This window comes from Bos indicus, chromosome X, assembly GCF_029378745.1.
Source record: "Bos indicus isolate NIAB-ARS_2022 breed Sahiwal x Tharparkar chromosome X, NIAB-ARS_B.indTharparkar_mat_pri_1.0, whole genome shotgun sequence".
NCBI classification, from domain to species: Eukaryota; Metazoa; Chordata; class Mammalia; order Artiodactyla; family Bovidae; genus Bos; species Bos indicus.
Window position 1 is genome coordinate 115,031,001 of NC_091789.1, and position 22,085 is coordinate 115,053,085.

Here is a 22,085-nt window from a genome sequence, read left to right on the forward strand (position 1 = left end):
GAAAAGGCAGAGGAACCAGAGATCAAATTGCCAACATCCACTGGATCATGGAAAAACCAAGAGAGTTCCAGAAAAACATCTATTTCTGCTTTATTGACTATGCCAAAGCCTTTGACTGTGTGGATCACCTTTGACTGTGTGGATCAAAATAAACTGTGGAAAATTCTGAAAGAGATGGGAATACCAGACCACCTGACCTGCCTCTTGAGAAACCTGTATGCAGGTCAGGAAGCAACAGTTAGAACTGGACATGGAACAACAGACTGGTTCCAAATAGGAAAAGGAGTACGTCAAGGCTGTATATTGTCACCCTGCTTATTGAACTTATATGCACAGTACATCATGAGAAACACTGGGCTGGAAGAAGCACAAGCTGGAATCAGGATTGCCGGGAGAAATATCAATAACCTCAGATATGCAGATGACACCACCCTTATGGCAGAAAGTGAAGAGGAACTCAAAAGCCTCTTGATGAAAGTGAAAGAGGAGAGTGAAAAAGTTGGCTTAAAGCTCAACATTCAAAAAACGAAGATCATGGCATCCGGTCCCATCACTTCATGGGAAATAGATGGGGAGACAGTGGAAACAGAGTCAGAGTTTATTTTTGGGGGCTCCAAAATCACTGCAGATGGTGATTGCAGCCATGAAATTAAAAGACGCTCACTCCTTGGAAGGAAAGTTATGACCAACCTAGATACCATATTCAAAAGCAGAGACATTACTTTGCCAACAAAGGTTCGTCTAGTCAAGGCTATGGTTTTTCCTGTGGTCATGTATGGATGTGAGAGTTGGACTGTGAAGAAGGCTGAGCACCAAAGAATTGACGCTTTTGAACTGTGGTGTTGGAGAAGACTCTTGAGAGTCCCTTGGACTGCAAGGAGATCCAACCAGTCCACTCTGAAGATCAGCCCTGGGTGTTCTTTGGAAGGAATGATGCTGAAGCTGAAACTCCAGTACTTTGGCCACCTCATGTGAAGAGCTGACTCTTTGGAAAAGACTCTGATGCTGGGAGGGATTGGGGCCAGGAGAAGGGGACGACAGAGGATGAGATGGCTTGATGGCATCACTGACTCGATCGACGTGACCCTGAGTGAACTCTGGGAGTTGGTGATGGACAGGGAGGCCTGGCGTGCTGCAATTCATGGGGTCACAAAGAGTCGGACACGACTGAGCGACTGAACTGAACTGATATATATATATGTCTATGTGTGTGTTTATACACACACACATACTGTCTGGAGAGGCGTAATCCTTAGGATATTTCATAAATAAAAAAATCAAGGATTCTAAGCCAAAATCCATTAAATTCAATAATTTCTCAGAAATTAAATTCTCTTACTCTAATTTCAATCCACTTCTTGTAATCTTCCGGTTCAAGCAGAAATTCTGGCAGTACATGAGAAATACAAGCTCCTTGAGCACTAAAATAAAAAAAAAAAAAACAAATTATTATAGAATACTCACAATCCATCTATCACTTGCATATGAACTTTAATGAAATTATTTCATTGTTATATAGTTTATACATGTACTGAATTTTAATTTTAAAATTTAAAACTTATATAATTTTAAAACTTCCCTTATCAATGAAATGTGCATATAATGTCTCCTTCAGGGAATTAATAATGAGAAATAACTTACTAAGTGTCTATAACCATACACATACACATTTACATGCTAATGGGACATAGAGAGTTATATGACTTGGACCCTATTGTCAAGACCATTTTATTGTTGTTATAATATTATAAAACTGAAAAATACATGCAAAAAGTTTGAACACAATAAAATATTAATTAGATAGATCATTAGTTACCCTATGTTAATTGAATGCCTATCACCACATATGCCTGAATATATTAGAATAACATAAACCATCACCTATTTTTCCAGAGTATATCCAAAAATTACAGACTCTTTGATTATATAAACTTGTAGTATCTTAAATGGGAAATATCTACTTATATTATTTTATACATTTAAAAGAATATATATGTACATACTTTATAATATTTTTTAGTATTTTTTTCACTATCACATTTCTTGAAATACTTTTATCAAAAATCTTCATATGCATGTACACTATTACAAGAACCTCTTTATAGACCTCTAATATAATTTTAGCAGGAGTGTTTCTCAGTGGGATTTTGGGTGTCACTAACTCATTTAGTGAGCAGAGAACACTGCTTACTATAAGCATTTAACAGAGAATTTACCATTAGCATTTTACAGAGAATGCCAGATCTAGTATTTAACTCTATAAACACCCTCAGCAGCTTGCAGTCCTGTAACTAGTGACAAGTGGGAAAAAGAAAAAGCAGAAAGATTATGCTGAAAGCTCAAACCTTGAAGATAACACAGATGAATGAAAAGAGGTAGGGCCTGTTTGTGGGAGGTGAGGCAGAGAGCATGGTTCCAGAGTTGTCAAGTTTGCTGTGGCCCAGGGCCAGAAAAAGCTATTGGAAGAAATCATGCTACAAACATAAAGCTCCTTTGTTTGGAAAATAAATGTCATTTCTTCTCTTCTCATTTCCCATCTGCATTTACATTATTTCTATGAATCTTCATTACACTGGAATTACTATAGGTTTAAATAAAATCTAATTTTAGTGGTATACCACTACTTAGAAGTAGCCACACTAAAGCCTATGTAAGAACTCAGTGAGATGATGCCCCAATAAGTTGAAATCCTAGAGGTAAAACAAAGACAACAACTCAAGAGAATTATGAAGAAACTGTAATACTTCCTTGCATGCAAAGCCAAGACAGGATCTGAGGAAAAAATAGTCACTTCTATCACATGCAACTGAGAGCCTAAGGAAAACTATCAGGGAACCACTAAACTGAGAGTTGCTTGAAGAGGGAGACTACAGGGTATTCATTTGAATATTCCCCAGTGCTCACCAGAGAGTAGGCCCTCAGTAACAAATTGAGGCTGAAGAATGCATTTTTGCATTGTTAAAGGCAAGGCAACAAGCCCCAAATGGAGCTGCCTATACTAAACCTCATGCCACCAAATCAAGACTGAGTTAATTTTGGCTCCCCCAGAAATGGAATTGTAAACCAGTCAATCAGGAACCGCCTGATCAGCACTACTTAGGTCACTTGCCTGACAGACCTGCTTCCCCTAAAGGAAAGTAAACTTGGAATAACTAATCTTTTTTTTTTTTTTTTTTGCTGTAAGGGCAGAAAATTTTTTCTTTCTTCCCTTCTAAATTTGTCGGCTTGTCTAACAATCAAATTGACATAGAACAGATTAACAGGGAACAAAACAAATTTAACTACATAACTGTGAAGTGAAGTGAAAGTCGCTCAGTCGTGTCTGACTCTGCGGCATCTCTTGCCCTGTATACCTCTTCAGAGCTCCTTTCTCTGTGCTACACTGAACGCTGACTAGCCGATGAATTGCTGAAAGCCAGTATGATCTTCCCAGGTGGCACTAGTGGTAAAGAACATGCCTGCCAATGCAGGAGACACAGCTTTGATCCCTGGGTTGGGATGATCCCCTGGAGGAGGGCATGGCAACCCACTCCAATATTCTTGCCTGGAGAAGTCCATGGACAAAGGATCCCCGTAGGCTATGGTTCATAGGGTCACAAAGAGTCAGACAAGATTGACGTGACTTAGCATAGCAGTAAGGACTTTAAAATGTACTCAGCTGAATTGTGTTGTTGCTTTATTTTTTAAACATAGAAATATTTATTTAGTAAAGTATGATCCATACATTGTTCTTCTTTTTAAATTTTAATTTATTTTTAATTGGAGGATACTTACTATACAATATTGTGATGGTTTTTGCCATACATCAACAGGAATCAGCCATAGGTGTACACATGCCCCCTCTCTCTTAAACCTCCCTGCCACCTCCCTCCCCATCCCACCCCTCTAGGTTGTGACAGGGCACTGATTTTGGGTTCTCTGTGCCATACAGCAAATTCCTACTGGCTACTTTGTTCTTTAATGGCACTTCATAGAGGCTGTTATGAAGTGAAGGGTAATAGAATAAGCCATGCTAAAATATGCCTCTTTTGCATAGTGATTATTTGGAAAACCTGCAGACAGGAGAAAATCTGAAAACAGAGAAAAGTTCTCCATTTGTAAGGGAAATCTACATTTATAAACAAAATTTACATTAGAAAGAGGGACTGTACCGGAAAGAGAGCTATTACCAGGGATAACTTTCACACCCATGAGACCCATATGCACGGCAGAGTAAGCTTTCTTTATCAAACATTGCCTCCTCTCATCTTCCAGTAAATCCCACCCACCCCCAGCCCTCTGCCTTACCCTTTGAAGCCCTAGACCCTTAAACACCTTAGGTCAGGACTGCATACAAATTTCAATATTCTGGCTGCCTTCTGAGTCATAACTTTGTGAGGCTACCATACAACTTACATACATAATTAAACCTGGGTTTTTTTCCTCATGTTAATCTGTCTTTCTTCATGGCAAATAGATGGGGAAACAGTGGAAACAGTGTCAGACTTTATTTTTATGGGCTCCAAAATCACTACAGATGGCGACTGCAGCCATGAAATTAAAAGACGCTTACTGCTTGGAAGGAAAGTTATGACCAACCTAGATAGCATATTCAAAAGCAGAGACATTACTTTGCCAAAAAGGTCTGTCTAGTCAAGGCTATGGTTTTTCCAGTGGTCATGTGTGGATGTGAGAGTTGGACTATAAAGAAAGCTGACACCTAAGAATTGATGCTTTTGAACTGTGGTGTTGAAGAAGACTCTTGAGAGTCCCTTGGACTGCAAGGAGATCCAACCAGTCCATCCTAAAGGAATCAGTCCTGGGTGTTCATTGGAAGGACTGATGTTGAAGCTGAAACTCCAATAGTTTGGCCACCTGACGCGAAGAGCTGACTCACTGGAAAAGACCCTGATGCTGGGAAAGATTGAGGGCAGGAGGAGAAGGGGACGACAGAGAATGAGATGGTTGGATGGCATCACTGACTCAATGGACATGGGTTTGGGTGGACTTTGAGAGTTGGTGATGGACATGGAGGCCTGGCATGCTGTGGTTCATGTGGTCGCAAAGAGTCAGACATGACTGAGTGACTGAACTGAACTGAATCTGTCTTTTGTTCTTGAAGTTCAGCCAAAAACTTAGAGGGATAAAGGGATAATTAGTTTTCCTCTTCTGTATGTGTCTCGTTTCATTCTTTTCATTTTTAATATATCTCAAGGCCTAATTTCATCAATTGATAAGACAATATTTATAATTATCTTTTGCCAATAGATTTTATGTGTGGTCAGTAGTTTTATAGGATTGACTCTCCATTGATTTGATTACATTTATGCAAAGTTTTCTATGTGAATCTTCTGGGTTTACACTGAGTAGAACAAAACAAAATTAATTGAAATGACTTATTAAAATTTAAACTTAATCTGCCAAATTTTACTTTCTCATTTACCACATAAAACATACAATTTTACTTGTACAAAAGTTCTCACTCACTGACATCAAATTTACATGGGGAAGCTAATAACATTTATGATTATTCTGAACTTTAATACATTTATTTCCATAATGAAACATATACACATATCTTGGATTAATGGCCCAATTTTATTACCTATACTGTCATTCTCTAAATGTTGAAGAATTTTATCACAGCCAACATATACTGATAGGCATGTATTTGCTGATAAAAGAGCAATAAATTTGAATACCTTGGCTTTAATGCCAAAATTATTCTTCCATACCTGCATCCTCATACCATAAAATGTCAAAACAGAAACTACTCATGTTAATGTTAACTCTACTGGGAGCTGTGCCAATAACAATGCTCCAAGAATAACATGATGATCACAAGTGCATAGAGTTTAATGATGCTATCAGAAAACTTTGATTTTTATAATGCACAAGCAATAAGGAGTTATTTAAATATCTAGACTTCTGTTTTGGTTCACATTTAACATTCCATTAGATTTTAAAAGCAAAACTAAACTTCTAAAATAATGGCATTATGATTTTTGCCTTATTGAATTAGAGCATTTTTACTAAATGAATCATCAAGGACCAAGTGTAGGAAGTGGTAAAATTAAAAGACAAGTCATGTGTTTTCTGTTTTAAACTCATAAAAATTTAAATAAAGTTCCCATTTTACCTAATAAAGACACACTTGAACAACCTTACAGACTGGAAGAAAATATTTGCAAATGATGTGACAAACAAAAACTTAATTTTCAAAATATACAAATGATTCCTACAACTCAATAACAACAATAACACTAAAAAAAAAGAATACCTCAATTGAAAAATGGGCAGAAGACCTAAATAGACAGTTCTTCAAAGAAGACATACAGATGGCCAACAATCACCTGAAAAGATTCTAATCATCAGTAATTGAGAATTAGAGAAATGTAAATCAAAACTACAATGAGATATCACCTACCAGTCAGAATGGACATCATTAAAAAGTCTATAAATAATAAATGCTGGAGAGGGAGTGGGGAATAGGGAACCCTCCTACATTCATGATGGGAATGTAAATTGGTAACCCCATTATAGAAAATAGCTCTTTAAAAAAGTAAAACTAAAGTTGCCATATGATCCAGCAATCCTAGTCCTGGGCCTATTCCTGAAAGTGAAAGTTACTCAGTCATATCAGACTCTTTGTGACCCCATGAACTGTAGTCCATGGAATTCTCAAGGCCAGAATACTGGAGTGGGTAGCCTTTCCCTTCTCGAGGGGATCTTCCCAAGCCAGGGATCGAACCCAGGTCTCCCACATTGCAGGTGGATTCTTTACCAGTTGAGCCACAAGAGAAGCCCAAGAATATTGGAGTGGGTAGCCTATCCTTTCCCCAGGGGATCTTCCTGACCCAGGAATTGAATCCAGGTCTTTTGCATTGTAGGCAGATTCTTTACCAACTGTGCTATGAGGGAAGCCTATATCTAGACAAAACTAAATTTAAGAAAGTACATGGGCCCCAGTGTTCATTGTAGCACTACTTACAATAGCAAAAACATGGAAACACCCTAAATGTTCATTAAAAGATGAATAAACAAAACATGGAATATGTGTGTGTGTGTGTGTGTGTATATATATATATATATATTTTTACACAATGGAATATTAGGCATAAAAAAGAATGAAAGTGAAAGTCACTCAGTCATGCCCGACTCTTTGTGACCCCATGGACTTAGTCCATGGAATTCTAGGCCAGAATACTGGAGGGGGTAGCCTTTCCCTTCTCCAGGGGATCTTCCCAACCCAGGGATCGAACCCAGGTCTCCCACATTGCAGGCAGATTCTTTACCAGCTGAGCCACAAGGGAAGCCCAAGAATACTGGAGTAGGTAGCCTATCCCTTCTCCAGCAGATCGTCTTGACCCAGGAATCGAACCGGGGTCTCCTGCATCACAGGTGGATTCTCTACCAACTGAGCTATGAGGGAAGCCCTAAAAAGAATGAAATAATGCCCTTTGCAGCATACATGCGTGGAAATAGAGATTATCGTCCTATTATCATTACTAGTGAAGTAAGTGAGAAAGAGGAAGACAAATACAATGAACATATTTATGAAACAGAAACAGACTCATAGACATAGAGAATAAACTTGTATTCTCCAAAGCAGGGATAGGGAGGGAAGGATTGGGAGTTTGAGATTAGTAGATAAAAACTATTATATATACAATGGATAAGCAACAATTTTCTACTATATATCACAGGCAACTATATTCAATATCCTGTGATAAACCATAATGGAAAAGAATATGGAATATACATATATATGCATATATGAGTCACTTTGCTGTATAGGAGAAATTAATACAGCACTGTAAATCAACTATACTTCAATAACATTTCTAAAATTTAACCAAAGACAGACATCTTTGACAAATACTTGTTTTCTGGAATTCTTTTTTTAAAGATTTTTTTAATAGTCCCCCAGTAACTGTTTATTAGAATGTGAATATATTCCAGATCAATAACTTTAAAAAAAAATTCAGTTACAGAGCATGCATAAAATACAAAGTAGCAATTTACGAGAAGATAGTAGTATCTTCATAACCAATACACCAAAATAATAAAACGGCTACAGAGGAAAACTAAATCGACAGCAATGCCTTTTGTGTGCCCCTCAAGTCATGAGCACCGCAAAAGACAGAAGATTAACTATGAAACATAGCAATCTAGGCAAGCCCACACACATGTGTATTTTGGGGATATTCCACCATCCTGAATAGTATCAATTTAGTTGACACAACTTTCAGACACTTCAGAGTTAAGTGCTTAATATTATCCACAAAAAAATCAAACTAAATATTAGTGTGCACATTTCAGAATGAGAAATGAGCTGCTCCACTGATTTCAATAATGTAGTGGAAGAAAACTTTCAGGTTTGTACAATGCCTAAATGCATTCTGTTTAAACTCAAGGTACTATTTCATCTTACGTACTAAAAGAATACATGCCCTTAAGTGGTACCACTTGAGCAGAAATTAACCTCTCTTGTATTCTTTAGACATACTGAAACCAGATATTTAACTGGACTATATTTCATAATATACTACAAAACTCAAAAATCAGCATTGTTAAAATAATTGTCCATGCCTGCTGGTGGTTATGGTGGTAAAACTAGGTTGCATTTACTGGAAGGTTTTAAGACAAAATTAACACTTTGCCTTCGGATACTAAGAGCATTATTGCCTGAGCAATAAAATGCCACGTTATATACTGCTGGGAAATTAGATAAGTTAAATGACTTGGGCTGCCTGATTACTGTAACAGAGGCACCTCAGGCGGAATTCCACCATTCTCTCCAGTTCCCAGCTACTACTGAAATCATCACAGTCTTTTGTGTTGATTAAGATAATTCTTCTCCAGAAAAAAGTGTTTGCCCCTCTATAATCAACTTTGATGTTTACAAAAATTAAAAAACAAAATTTACTAAACTACATAACCCTATTAAGGCATTTTAGAAATTGACTTCCAGAATTATGGAAAATTTATAGGCTCTCAAAATTCTGCTTTGTTTATAGGGCAATTCTTAGATTTATGGAAATATACTCTGCACTGAGAGTATGTTAATTATAAGCTGCTCTGTGACGAAATGATAGCTTATTTCTACAGTCTTCTTAATTTGATTTAATCAAGACCAATAGGTCTGAACTTCAAGGGATCAAGTTCTTTTATGTCCTACAGTGACAGCTTCCATGATGAAAAGTAAACAATAATTGAGGAATCTAAACATTCAGCTTATTAAACTAAGGCTAGTGAAGCCATAGCATGAAAAAAAGCTGCAGTCATTTGGAACAAATGGATGTTTTTATAAAGCTAAAATCAAAAGGCTTAAGACATGGAAAAATTCATAAGTATGAGGAAGTAATAAACACAAAAATGACCACAAGAATTACAAATATATTTAAGTCTTAGACCTGACAATTGGATTACACACAGCCTTCTAGGGGAGAAGAGAAGTGCCTTATGTGTTCCGACAGCACTGCACCTTTGGCTTGTTTTCAGTGGTTGGTGGAACATGAATAGGAACCACATTGTTGCCTGGAGACATGTTATTTTCACGTCTGTCTGACATTTGCTTCTGAGAAACAATGCGGTATATCTCTGTCTAGATTGTCTGAAAACCAGCTTCCACATTTGTAGGGTCTAGAGCAGATGTCTCGATGAATGACAAATCGTTTTCTTCTGCAAAAGCTCTTGATTCATCTGCAGGAACTGCTCTGAGATGGTGCAAATCACTCTTATTGCCCACAGGCATGATAACAACATTACTATCAGCATGATCTCTCAGTTCTTTTAGCCATCGCTCTACATTTTCATATGTAAGATGTTTAGCAATGTCATAAACCAATAAGGCACCTACAGCTCCACAATAGTATGCTGATGTTCTACTGTGGTATGGTTCTTGCCCTGGCAAGTCCTGTATCTGTACCTTTATTGTTTTCCCATCAACCTGGATGCTTCTTGTTGCAAACTCTACTCCAATGGTGCTCTTGCTTTCAAGACTAAGCTCATTTTGAGCAAATCGAGACAGGAGATTACTCTTTCCAACACCAGAATCTCCAATAAGGACAGCTTTGAAGAGGTAGTTGTAGTCGTCGTCGTGGGTGCCCGCTGTGCAGCGTAGAAGCGAAGGGGTGGCAGCAGCAGTGGTACCGGTGGGACCAGGGGGCATCGCTGCAGGGGTAACCCGAGCACCAAGTTTCAGCTGCCAGACCCAGTAAAGAACCCCTCAAAGAATTTTTTTTTTTTGGATGTGCACCATTTTTTTTGATGTGCACTTGTGCACCAAGTCCTTACTGAATTTGTTACAATATTGCTTCTGCTTTATGTCTTTTGGTTCTTAGGTCCCCAACCAGGGATTGAGCCCGTACACCCTTGCACTGGAAAGCAAAGTCTTAACCACTGGACTGCCAGGGAAGTCCCTTCTGGCATTCTTATTTCAACAAAACATTTATTTCTAATAGATGAAGAGATTCTTAAAATATTCTATTTCCTGAAATATCACAAGAGCCATTTTATGGTATGTCATGAATGGTTACCATACTGCAGTAATTTAAGAAAACATTTTGGCATATCAAAGCCATAGATCATAGCTAAGCTAAGCTAAGTCGCTTCAGTCGTGTCCGACTCTGTGCAACCCCATAGATGGCAGCCCACCAGGCTCCCCCGTCCCTGGGATTCTCCAGGCAAGAACACTGGAGTGGGTTGCCATTTCCTTCTCCAATTCATGAAAGTGAAAAGTGAAAGTGAAGTCGCTCAGTCGTGGCTGACTCTTAGCGACCCCATGGATGGCAGCCTACCAGGCTCCTCCTCCCATGGGATTCTCTAGACAAGAGTACTGGAGTGGTGTATGGATCTATTAGCCATAGATCATAATTTATTTAAATTAATAATAAAAATCTACTATGGGTCATCTAATATACATTTTATTATTTCTAATACTTTAAAAAAATATTTATTTGGCTCTACCAGGTCTTAGTTCTGACATGTGAACTCTTAGTTGCCATATGTAGGATCTAGCTTCATGACCAGGAATCGAACCCTGGCCCCCTGCATTGGGAGTGTGGAGTCTTAGCATTGAACCACCAGGGAAGTCTCTATTTATAATACTTTTTATCAACCAAAGAAATTTAGTAATTATCATCATCAATTTTATAGATACTGAAATTGGATCTTAAACACGTTAAGTATTAATAACTTGTGAAAAGCCACAAAAGTACAAAAAAATTACAATTTAAGCCTTCATCTGTCTGATTCAAAAGTCTATGCTTTTAATCTACTTCAGTGTACTGTTCCAGAATCACTTCTTTATGTTGTTGCTCAGAAATACTGATATAAATTTTTAAAGAGAAAGGAAGTGAAATCACAAATGAAATTAAATTTACTTATAAAGGGTAAAGGGTTAGTTTTTCTAAGTATATTTTTTTAGTATATGAACAATTTATTTTAAAAATCAATGAGTCCAACAGACTGGGAATGGTTCTGAAAACAATGGTATCTCATTGCAAATGAGGTTTATGAAGAGTTTTTAACAACATGGGAAAAGGTTTAAGTTTAAAACAAGCAGGATTACAATATTTTTGGAAGGTAGGGTGGAGCGTGGGGGCTTCCTTGGTGGCTCAGTGGTAACAAATCCACCTGCCTATGCAGGAGACACAGGTTTGATCCCTGGTCTGGGAATATTCCACATACCTAGGAGCAACTAAGCCCATGTGTCACAACTATTGAGTCTATACTCCAGAGCTTGGGAACCACAACTACCCAGCCCATGCACTGCAACCACTGACGCCCATAAGCTCTAGAGCTCATGCTCTGCAACAACAGAAGCCACTTCAATGAGAAGTCCACACACTGCAACTAGAGAGAAGCCCTCTGCAGAAAAGCCCATGCGGCAATGAAGACCCAATATAGCCAAAAATAAAATAAATAAATAAAAATTTTAAAAATACATTTGGAAGGAAATTTCAACTAAGAAATAAATCCCATAAACTTGACTTGAAGGAAATACAGTAAAATGTTAACCAAAGTTAAAAAATAGTCAATTAAATTAGAAAGTAACAGTTATAGTATTTTTATTTTATGTGATATCCTACTTTACAGTTTCAATGTAGGATACCTGATGTTTATATTCTGCTTTTATATTTTTATATTATAGAAATTACAAATAAAAAAGTTTATTTTTTCAATGAAAATCACATTATAAAAATGATTACTGAATATAAACAAATGAAAGTATATCAAAGGATATTAGGCACTGTATTAGTCAACTCAGGCTATCATAAGAGAATACCACAGGCTGGGTCTCTTGCACAACAGAAATTCATTTTCTCACAATTCTAGAGGCAAGAATTCCAAGAATAAGCAAGGTGCCAACCAATTCTGTTTCTGGTGAGACCCTTCTTCCTTAGGAGACAGCTTCAGGTCCCACCTTTATGACACCATTAACCATAATTACATTAAAAAGGCCCTATCTCCAAACAGTCACATTGGGGGTTAGGGTTTCAACAAGTGTGAATTTTGGGGAGACATGATTCATTCCATAACAGACACAAAAGACCTTAAGCATATTATTTCAAATATAACATATAAATTTATTATAAAATATAACACTCACATGATATTTAAAAAAAAAAATAGAAGACATACTAGATTATTGTGGTCTGAAGTATGTGCTTCCAAAAGTCATATGTTAAAACCCTAACCCTCAGTGTTTCAGAATGTTGACTGCATTGGGAGTTAAGGCCTTTAAAGAGGTAATTAAGGTAAAAGGAAGCCCTCAGACTGGGCCCTAATACAATCCGACTGGTGTCCTTTTAAGAATATGGAGTTTAGACACACAGAGAGACACCAGGGACTTGTGCACACAGAGAAAAGACCATGTGGATATAGAGAGCAGGAGTCTGTCTGCAAGCCAAGCCAGAGGCCTCAGAAGAGAATCAATTTGCAGACACCTTGATCTTGTACTTCAAGGTTCCAACACTGTGAGAAAACAAATTTCTATTGTTAAAGGCTTCTAGTCTGTGGTATTTTGTTATGGCTTCTCTAGCAGACTAAGATATTATGGAATAAGAGCCTTAAAAGTTATTTTTAAGACATTATGGTTTAACATTATACACAGTGTTCAAAGTACAGCAGTCATAGTATTATATACCCTACCTTTCTCCAACTTGACCCTTTCTTACTGGTTATACTTCTTTTAGAATGCAAACTCATTACCTTTTCTCCTTTTAGTCCTAATTTTTATATTTCACAAAAGTTTCCATATCGTTTTATGACTGTCCTGAGATCCAATTTCAAGGTTTTATTTCTTTCACTACATAAGTTCAAAAAGCAAATCTCTGTGCGAGACAATATTAATAAATAAATATTTAAGGAACTTTGGATCTATTCCATGTTATCAATGACCCTGGGTGTTAGAGATGCCAGATGAATCAGAGATGCTCCCTGTCCTCAGCATGCTTACATATTAATGGGATACACAGATTCATGAGTAAGTCTGTGGTGTTCAAAGTAATTTATATAGTCACACACAAATGTGCTGTTTTCCTTAACTGACAGCATCTTTCTCATTCTCTCACCCAGACTGGTTGTAGAGGAACAGGGTGGAATGCAGTCTTGGATCTTCACATATCTTAGTCTCTTCTACCCTGAACAGTCTCTTTATAGCAACTCTGTTCTTTGGGATAAACAGTCAAAATTTCAGACCTTCCCATCCCCTCAACAAGATGGCATCATGGAAGAGCAAATAAAGCTTCAATTTCAGGTTGCCTCACTTTTGTGAGTTTCTTCTAAAGCTATGTATATAATTTTTGTAATTTGAATTTGATATTACTTTATAAAGGAAGATCTCCACATTGTGTAAGGCCTCTCAGAATGTGGGTCAGCCCTGAAGTGGGCTTCCATGAGGTAGGGGAGAGGGACTCTTGTACCTGCATGTATGTGGCATTACTTTTCTGGATCCTCAGTCTCTTTGGCAATGACCTCTCCCTCTCCACCTGGCCATCTGCTGCTGAGGCCTGAGATGGGGATCTTGAACCTCTCCTCTTAGTCCCACCCAGAACCAAAAGGGTGTCTCATAACTGCCCCAGTCACTTCCCAGTTGTCACATGTTTTTCATTAATACTGTGGCTGCAGAAACAGCCATCTCCTGCTCTTCCGCCTGTTCAGTGGACTCCCTCTGATTCAGTCAGCCTCCATAACAGATTGCCTGGGTTTTAACTCAGTCACCTTTAGTGACTTTGAAATTCCTATATCCCTTTCAAGCGACAAGAAACTTAAGCCAGTTTTGGTTACTGACATGATAGCGAGAGCCTAAGACACAAAGAAAAAATATTTTGTCCGGTACCATCTAATTTTTTAGACTATAGTATTGCTAGGGACTGAAAAATTCTTATCTGGAAATTAAACAAACAAACAAAAAAAAACTGAACACCAAATCTTTCATTTGCATTCCTATTGTAAGTTTCCTTTTCTTACCCTCCACCCCCATCTCTGCCAAAGAAGGTGAATGAACATCTCTGGCCAACTATGGAGTAGATTCCATATACAAAGTAGCAACATAGAAAAACACAATATTATATTTCAAAATATATTATTTATTTCATAAAGCCCATAAATAGTTACAAGTAACAAATGGTAACTTAGTGGTAGTTAGTAATTTAGTGGTTACAGGAGCATAGAAGTTGGAGTAGTAACACTACCTATGGATGGGGAGAGTTCCAGTGGACCAAGATACTGCAATATAGGCAGAGGAAGTGTTATAAATTCACCAACATTCCCCTGATACTTTTAATGAAAGCCACCTGTCATTTAATCTTTGCAGAGGAACATAGACATTATGCTGACAAGTATTTTTCTGGTATTTTCTATCAGTCATTTATGGAACCTTTCATATGCTTACCTTTTTGAATATTAAAACACTTTAATATGCAGACTAAAAGTTCACAGTATCCAGAATTTGAGATTATACTAACAGTAGTCTGAGGAATACATTTATTGATTTCATCCTTTTTTTTAGTTCAACGGATTTCTATAGTTGCCTTACATGAAGATTCTCAAGATGAAGTCATAGATCAGAAGTATCAGTATCATTTGGAAACGTGTTATAAATGCAAATTAGCATCATAAACTCTGTGAGAAAGAGTCAGTAACCTGCTTAACACACTATGTCAATGATTTGGATGCATGATAAAGTTTGAGAATGACTGCCTTAGATTATAAATTCAATAGGTCATAAAACGCTTATTTTCTATGACTTCTCTAAGGTATATATTACAGGGTTTCATATAAATATATATATATATATATATATATATATATTATAGAAACAGGAAATATTTTACAAAAGGACAAATAATATCAAAGTCTGTTTATCTATCTACCCACCCATCTACTTACTTATCTATCCATCCAAGCCATAATTACATTTTTAAATTAGTATACCCATTCTCTTACCTGAGAAAGTCAAGAAGTAAAGAATGTTGCCAATGAAGCTGAATCACCCTTTCAGGGTAATCCACAGGTAAAGACTGACTTGAATTAATTCCAGGTGGCATTTTTCCACACAGGTGGATCAGCACATCATAAATGGTCTTATTATATTTGGAAAAGTCACTCTGTCTGGAAAATTTTCTGGCCGATAGGGCTGATGAGTACACTTGTATTTTATACACATCCCTATGGGAAAATAATATTAAAATTAAAAACATCTTAAAATGTTATAAAAAACCATTCTCAATGACCAAATACAGTTCTATTTAAAATCAAATGAGAAATTATACAATTCACTTCATTTACCTATTTTTTGAGAGTAAAAATTAGATTTTCTTAATAACCCCAGAACTTTCTAGTAACTCGCTTTAAGCACACATCATTATATAATGGTGATGCTGTCAAGTCTGAAAGATTGGATTGTGACTAGAAAATGCTAAGGGCTTTGGAAAAACAGAATAAAGGTTAAATTCTAGACCCACTATCTACAATTGTGTGAGTAAATTCCACTCTAGTACTCTTGCCTGGAAAATCCCATGGACGGAGGAGCCTGGTAGGCTTATATTATTTGATCAAGTGATCCCACCTCTGAGAACCTTCCTATATAACATCTAGAAATGTTTGCTACCATCTATAAACAGACACATTCAATCTTGGCATTGTTTTTAAGAAAATACCGAACAAAATAACAGAAGTAAATGCCCAACAATTAGTGAGAACAGGCAAGTAAATAATGACACATGAATGCAATAACATACAACAAATTAGCGATCAATATTATAGTAAAATATTAGAAACCGAAAATTAAAATCATAAGCTCTATCAAAAACAATAAAAATGAGAATGCTTAATAGCAAAAATTCTGGGATGCAGTCAATGTGGAATAGAAACAAATTTATAGACCTGAAAATAATTAAGCATACCATTCAAGTTTAAAGGAAAAGTAAATCACAAAGAAAACCAATCAGCATTATTTAGAAAATGCAGAGAAAAATAAATCAATCTAATAGCTTATTCATTATGAGACATAAAAGTAAAATATCTAAATCAAGAAAATATAAAATTAAAGTTATAGAGATCTTAAACATACAAACCATACTACTACTAGTTACAAGTATTATATAATGAATTGTAAATGCTCAATGATTTCTCTGAAAATTAAAAACGTAATAATTAGAATACACTAAAACCAGATACACTTTTCAGAAGGAAAAAACAACAAAACAGAAAACTGAAAACTAGGGAATAATTTCTCTAAAAACTTCCCTGGAGTCAGATGATTTATGATTGAGTCTATAAATCAGTAATTCAATCTATGATGCTGAAAATATTTAGTAAAAAACTGAAAAAGATATCTTTTAGGAAAATTAAACAGTTAGAATAACCAAGCTCATGCCTGTGTATAGATGCAAAACTTCTAATACAGCCCGTCTAGTTATATAGATCAGTACTTGCCCCTGTGGTGCTAGCCAGTTACCCCAGTGATGAAAAAGGAGGTAGGAAAACTCTAAGAACCATTACACCAGTATTAACAATGGAGGTGCCTAAATTCCTGTCAAAATTAACACTATAATTAAGTGACTTGATATGACCAATGCAGTTAACTGTTTTAAACATTCTGAGTAATAAAACAACACGTGAAAGAGGTAAAGATACTGTCAAACAGGAGATAGTATCAAAGAAATTGTGTCTTCCCTCTTCACTAACACTATTTACTATCCATCACCCTGATGATACTCTTGATAGACAGCTGAATTTCATTTATACAGAATTAAAATAATCCTGTTTTATACAGTTTCTAAATTTTTCAAGTTTAAAAGGATATCTTGCCCATATCATCCATTCTCATTTCACAGATGAGGAAACTGAGGTTCAGAGACTTTCAGTGCTTGCCCCAAATCATTGGATGTTTAGAAGAAATTAAAACGCACATGCATACTCAAAAATTTCTATTTGCATCCTTTTGCTTTTCTAATCATCTTCTCATAATGTATCAGTTTAGAATAAATTAACATTGAGTTTCACTTCAAACAATCTCAATAAATAGACATTTATATGATACAAGGCAAACATAGAGAAATGTTAGAGAAACATATAGTTGTTACCTTCTTACAGTCTCTGGAATATTAAGAGAATGGGGTCCTTCAGGCCAACCGAAGAGACTGAACCAGGTCTGAGCTGCGTTTACAGTCTTCAGAAAGAAGTCATATGTTCTTGTTCCTTCTTTAGATGAAAAGAATTCCTTGTCTTTTGCCTCATTTTTCAAAGATCTGTTGCCTTTCTTTGGCATTTCACATTTTCCTGATTTCAATCCTTCAGGTATTATTTCCATTCCTAAAATTCACATTTGTTTATATAAAAAGGATTACTTGACAATAAGGTAAAATAATCTGTCAGCTAGACCTATCTGTATGTAGACAAATGGAGCTTATTCTACAAATAATTCTATGTTCTCAATTTACTATAGCTTAAAATTAAACATTATTTTCAAATGGCCAACAGAAATACTTTAAGAAGATATGTTCAATAAAGAAAACTATTAAATTTTCTCCATGTCATAACAGTGTATTAAATATTCCCCAAAATGGAACCTTTCATTTTATATTACATATATAAAACATTTAGACAATTCTTCAGTTTTACTTATTAGACAGAATTAAACCTTAGCTGAATAACTTATAAAAACAAAAAATTGGTTTCAGATTCAAAATGACTTTCTGTCCAAGTGAAGCACTTCGATAAAACAAAACATGCTCTAGCTAAAGAAATTTTCAAGAATATAAAATGATTTTATCATGTTTTGTTTTTCAAAAATATCTGCCAATGTAATCGTACAAGCACACACTCATTTCAAAACCTTTCAATATTTAATTTGGCTTGGTCCATTCAATTAAGGGAAAATTTTCAATATTATCCACACCCAGAGAAAGGAATATTTGAAAAGTTAACTGCAAATAACAATATCAAGTTCACATATTTATCTGTGTACAACGTGTTCATCCCCGGTGGCTCAGTGGTAAAGAACCTATCTGCAATGCAGGAGCCACAGGAGCTGCAGACTCAATCCTTGGGCCGGGAAGATCCCCTGGAGGAGGGCATAGCAACCTACTCCAGTATTCTTGCCTGGAAAATCCCATGGACAGAGGGGCCTAGTGGGCTACAGTCATAGGGTCATAAAGAGTCAGACACGACTGAAGCGACTTAGCATGCACATCTATTTCTAAGATAAGCAACATTGCTGCTGCTGCTGCTGCTGCTAAGTTGCTTCAGTCGTGTCCAACTCTTAGCGACCCCATGGACTGCAGCCTACCAGGCTCCTCCATCCGTGGGATTTTCCAGGCCGAGTACTGGATTGGGGTGCCATTGCTTTCTCCTAAGCAACATTGGACCAAGCTAATTAGGCAACAACCCCCCCCCCTAGTTGAGCAGTTTGAGAATTATGTACAAAGGGTACCTGTACAGACAGTCTCAGCAAATTCACAGGGGCTCTACCAGATATTCAACATTTTAGTTAAATACCACTATAGCATCTGCTTCATATCATATAAACTACCACCCTAGGTTTTTCTACCAAACAATCTAATAAATGGAACTGCTTGGTATAGCTTTTGGCTTAAGAGAAAAATCTTAAGATATTAAGCATATCATTAGCCAAAACCAGAGAATTTCTACTCTAAATCATTGGAAAGAGCACCCAAAGCAGAGAGTGAAAGTGTTAGTCGCTCAGTCATGTCTGACTCTTTGCTATCCCATGAACTGTAGCCTGCCAGGCTCCTCTGTCCATGGAATTCTCCTGGCAAGAATACTGGAGTGAGTAGCCATTTCTTCCTCCAGAGGATCTTCCCAACTCAGGCATCGAACCCAGGTTTCCTGCATTGCAGGAAGATTCTTTACTGTCTGGGCCACCAGGGAAGCCCTTCAAAGCAGATGACCCTCTCAAAACTAGTGACAAATTCAGCTTTCTTCATGGATTTCTTATTACTTGAAAAAACTCTAAGTTTTGCATCAAATAATATTAAACAGATAATGTTTTGGATTGGGCTGGAGAGGTACATTATGTATTTGCCACATACCAACAAACAATCTTCTCTTTGCAGGCTCAGCATCACTAAATTTACTAGGAGCAGTAGAGGGCAAGCCAGTTTTTCTACTGGCAAGCAGACTCTTGCTTTCAGCCTTCACAGAACTGGTATCCTTTTCTACGAATGACACATTGGATTAGAGTAGGTCAAACAAGCATTTGTGAATTCACTCTCAAATTACTGAACCTGAATTTCATAATTATATATATATATATATATATATAAGCATTATAGTAAATATGTATATATATATACATACACACATACATACAGTACAAAAAAAATCTAAGTTCCTATTACTCATGAATAAGATGTAAAATAAGAAGAAAATAAAGAGTGATACGAACTGAACTGAATGAACTTTATTAATAAGGCAATTATTATGATATATCCATTATTGGAGAATGAACAATGTTCAACTTTAGCATAAACAAGTATATATAGTCTTTTAAATGTTTCTACACCCAAATTTTTAGAATTATTATATATAGTGCTCAAAATCATATATAAAAAGCCTGTCACTAAGGAAAGTAATTTTTTCTAGTTAATTTTCTGAAATGAAAGCATTGCTTGGTTATGATTCCATTTTGTACAGCTTTTGATCTCTATTCCAGTTAGAGCTGCTGTGCATACAGTATACTTGGCCACCATGGTAATTCAAACAACCACAAGCAATGCTGAACAAGAAAAGGAAGCAGATATAACCTACCACCAGATATCTACCTACCTACATATCTACTTATCTATCTACATATGCACGTACATTTATATGTGTATGTATATTATATAAGAATACAATATATACTATATAACAATAAAATATTTAGTACAACACATATATTCAGAATGTTATTCCATCAGAGAAGCATGGCCTGTGCAATTCAAAAGATCTAACATGAAAGCTTGGCACCACAGCTCCGGAGCTAGTAAACCATGGGTACATTATACAAGTTCTCTGAAACATCTGTTTTTTATCCATAAAATGAAATCAAGGGCTCTGAACTCATGTGCTTGTTTTGAGGATTACTTTATAGCCAACAACACATATAAATAATCTGGTATATACTGAGTCTCTTCCACCCTTTCAGTACAAAGCCATTCAGAATTTGCCAGAGAACCTTTGCCCAATAGGTATGCACATATCCACAATGCTAAGCCACTGCAGACTCCATAGAAGGACGCCTTAGGAAATTCAATGACAGAATGATTCATTTTGACAGAATGATACTGCATTAGACAGTACCTTTTCAAGTCAACATCAAATGACAAAAGGTTCCTAGTGGGGTACAAACCCACATCTGGACACTTCAACTAAACTCAGTGATTCATATGATACTTTTTTATTTGGCATATTAAGTATAACAACTTAATAATTTTTATTACATATAAGTCATACTTCTTTACTTTTGGGTATACTTAGTATGTTTTAAGATTTCACCTTTACTGAATGTATCATTCTCTAGAGCACAGTAGCTACATATGGAGCTCTGAGTTCTCATAAATTTGGTTAGAATTCCCTGAGCAATGTGCTCATCCTCCCTATGACTCATTTTTTTTAATTAAGAAAATAAATTTATTGGATATGAACATTATCAAATTTTGGTCATCTATGACTCAGTTTCTTAATCTGCAAAGTGAGATTAATAAGAGTACTGAACCATGGTTGTTGGGAAGACTAAATGAAATAACAAATACAAGGCACTCAGCACAGAATGTCATATGCCTAGAAGGCACTAAATATATGTTATAAATTACTACATGCATATTTCTGAAGATATTTTAAACTATTTAAGAATCATGATATCTTTCTATAGTAATGCTTACCCAAATGCATATATTATTTTAAAAAATTATCATACAAAGACTCCATTTTTTTCCTTCTAAAGAAATAGCAGTATTGTGCACAGTAATTCCTCATTATTTGGGGAGGGGCATTATGAAAAATACAAAAAAGTGGTAAAGTAATAATAAGTTATAATATCAATAATAATAAAATGACAATAATAATAATACATTCCAGTTATTTATAGTCTAGGAATCTTCACAAAAGCCTTTTTTTTTTTAATAAACACACCACTAGTATGCTGCTCCCCCATCAGCACAGTTTGTTTAATAACAGATGTTTAAGGATCTGGGTACTAAAGATAAAAGCAAATGGTAAAATGGTGAGGTGAGAACACAAAATAGAATTTCTACCCAGGTTCTGCAACTTTTCATCCTCTGCTCTTTCTATTACATTGTCTTATTTGATATCTCACATACCATCCATCTAGTATATTAGAAGAATATAACATCAAAATTTGTCAGAAAAATCTTAAAAATTCTGAAAATGTGTGCAAAATTTGTAATACATATGTGCTGAGAAGGAACAATCAGAGCAGTAAGGAGAGACCCCAGGGTATGTGGAAGCCTAGAGAGAGTTTGCACTCATCTCACACGCTAGTAAAGTAATGTTCAAAATTCTCCAAGCCAGGCTTCAGCAATATGTGAACCGTGAACCTCCAGATGTTCAAGCTGGTTTTAGAAAAGGCA

General features: G+C 36.2%; 1 protein-coding gene and 1 pseudogene across 4 annotated transcripts in view; both read right to left on the reverse strand.

The window, feature by feature from the left end:
• The window catches only part of CFAP47 (cilia and flagella associated protein 47), a 562,308-nt gene that overhangs the window by 367,725 nt on the left and 172,498 nt on the right, over positions 1-22,085 (reverse strand). For all 4 annotated transcript variants that reach the window (XM_070784977.1, XM_070784976.1, XM_070784975.1 and 1 more), the window contains 4 exons: positions 19,545-19,670; positions 17,577-17,805; positions 15,436-15,657; positions 1,340-1,421 (listed from right to left, as the gene is read on the reverse strand). In XM_070784977.1, the coding sequence (XP_070641078.1) occupies positions 1,340-1,421; positions 15,436-15,657; positions 17,577-17,805; positions 19,545-19,670 (659 nt within the window). The remainder of the gene's footprint in view (positions 1-1,339; positions 1,422-15,435; positions 15,658-17,576; positions 17,806-19,544; positions 19,671-22,085) is intronic.
• On the reverse strand, positions 8,060-10,349 carry LOC139180911 (ras-related protein Rab-11A pseudogene; annotated as a pseudogene).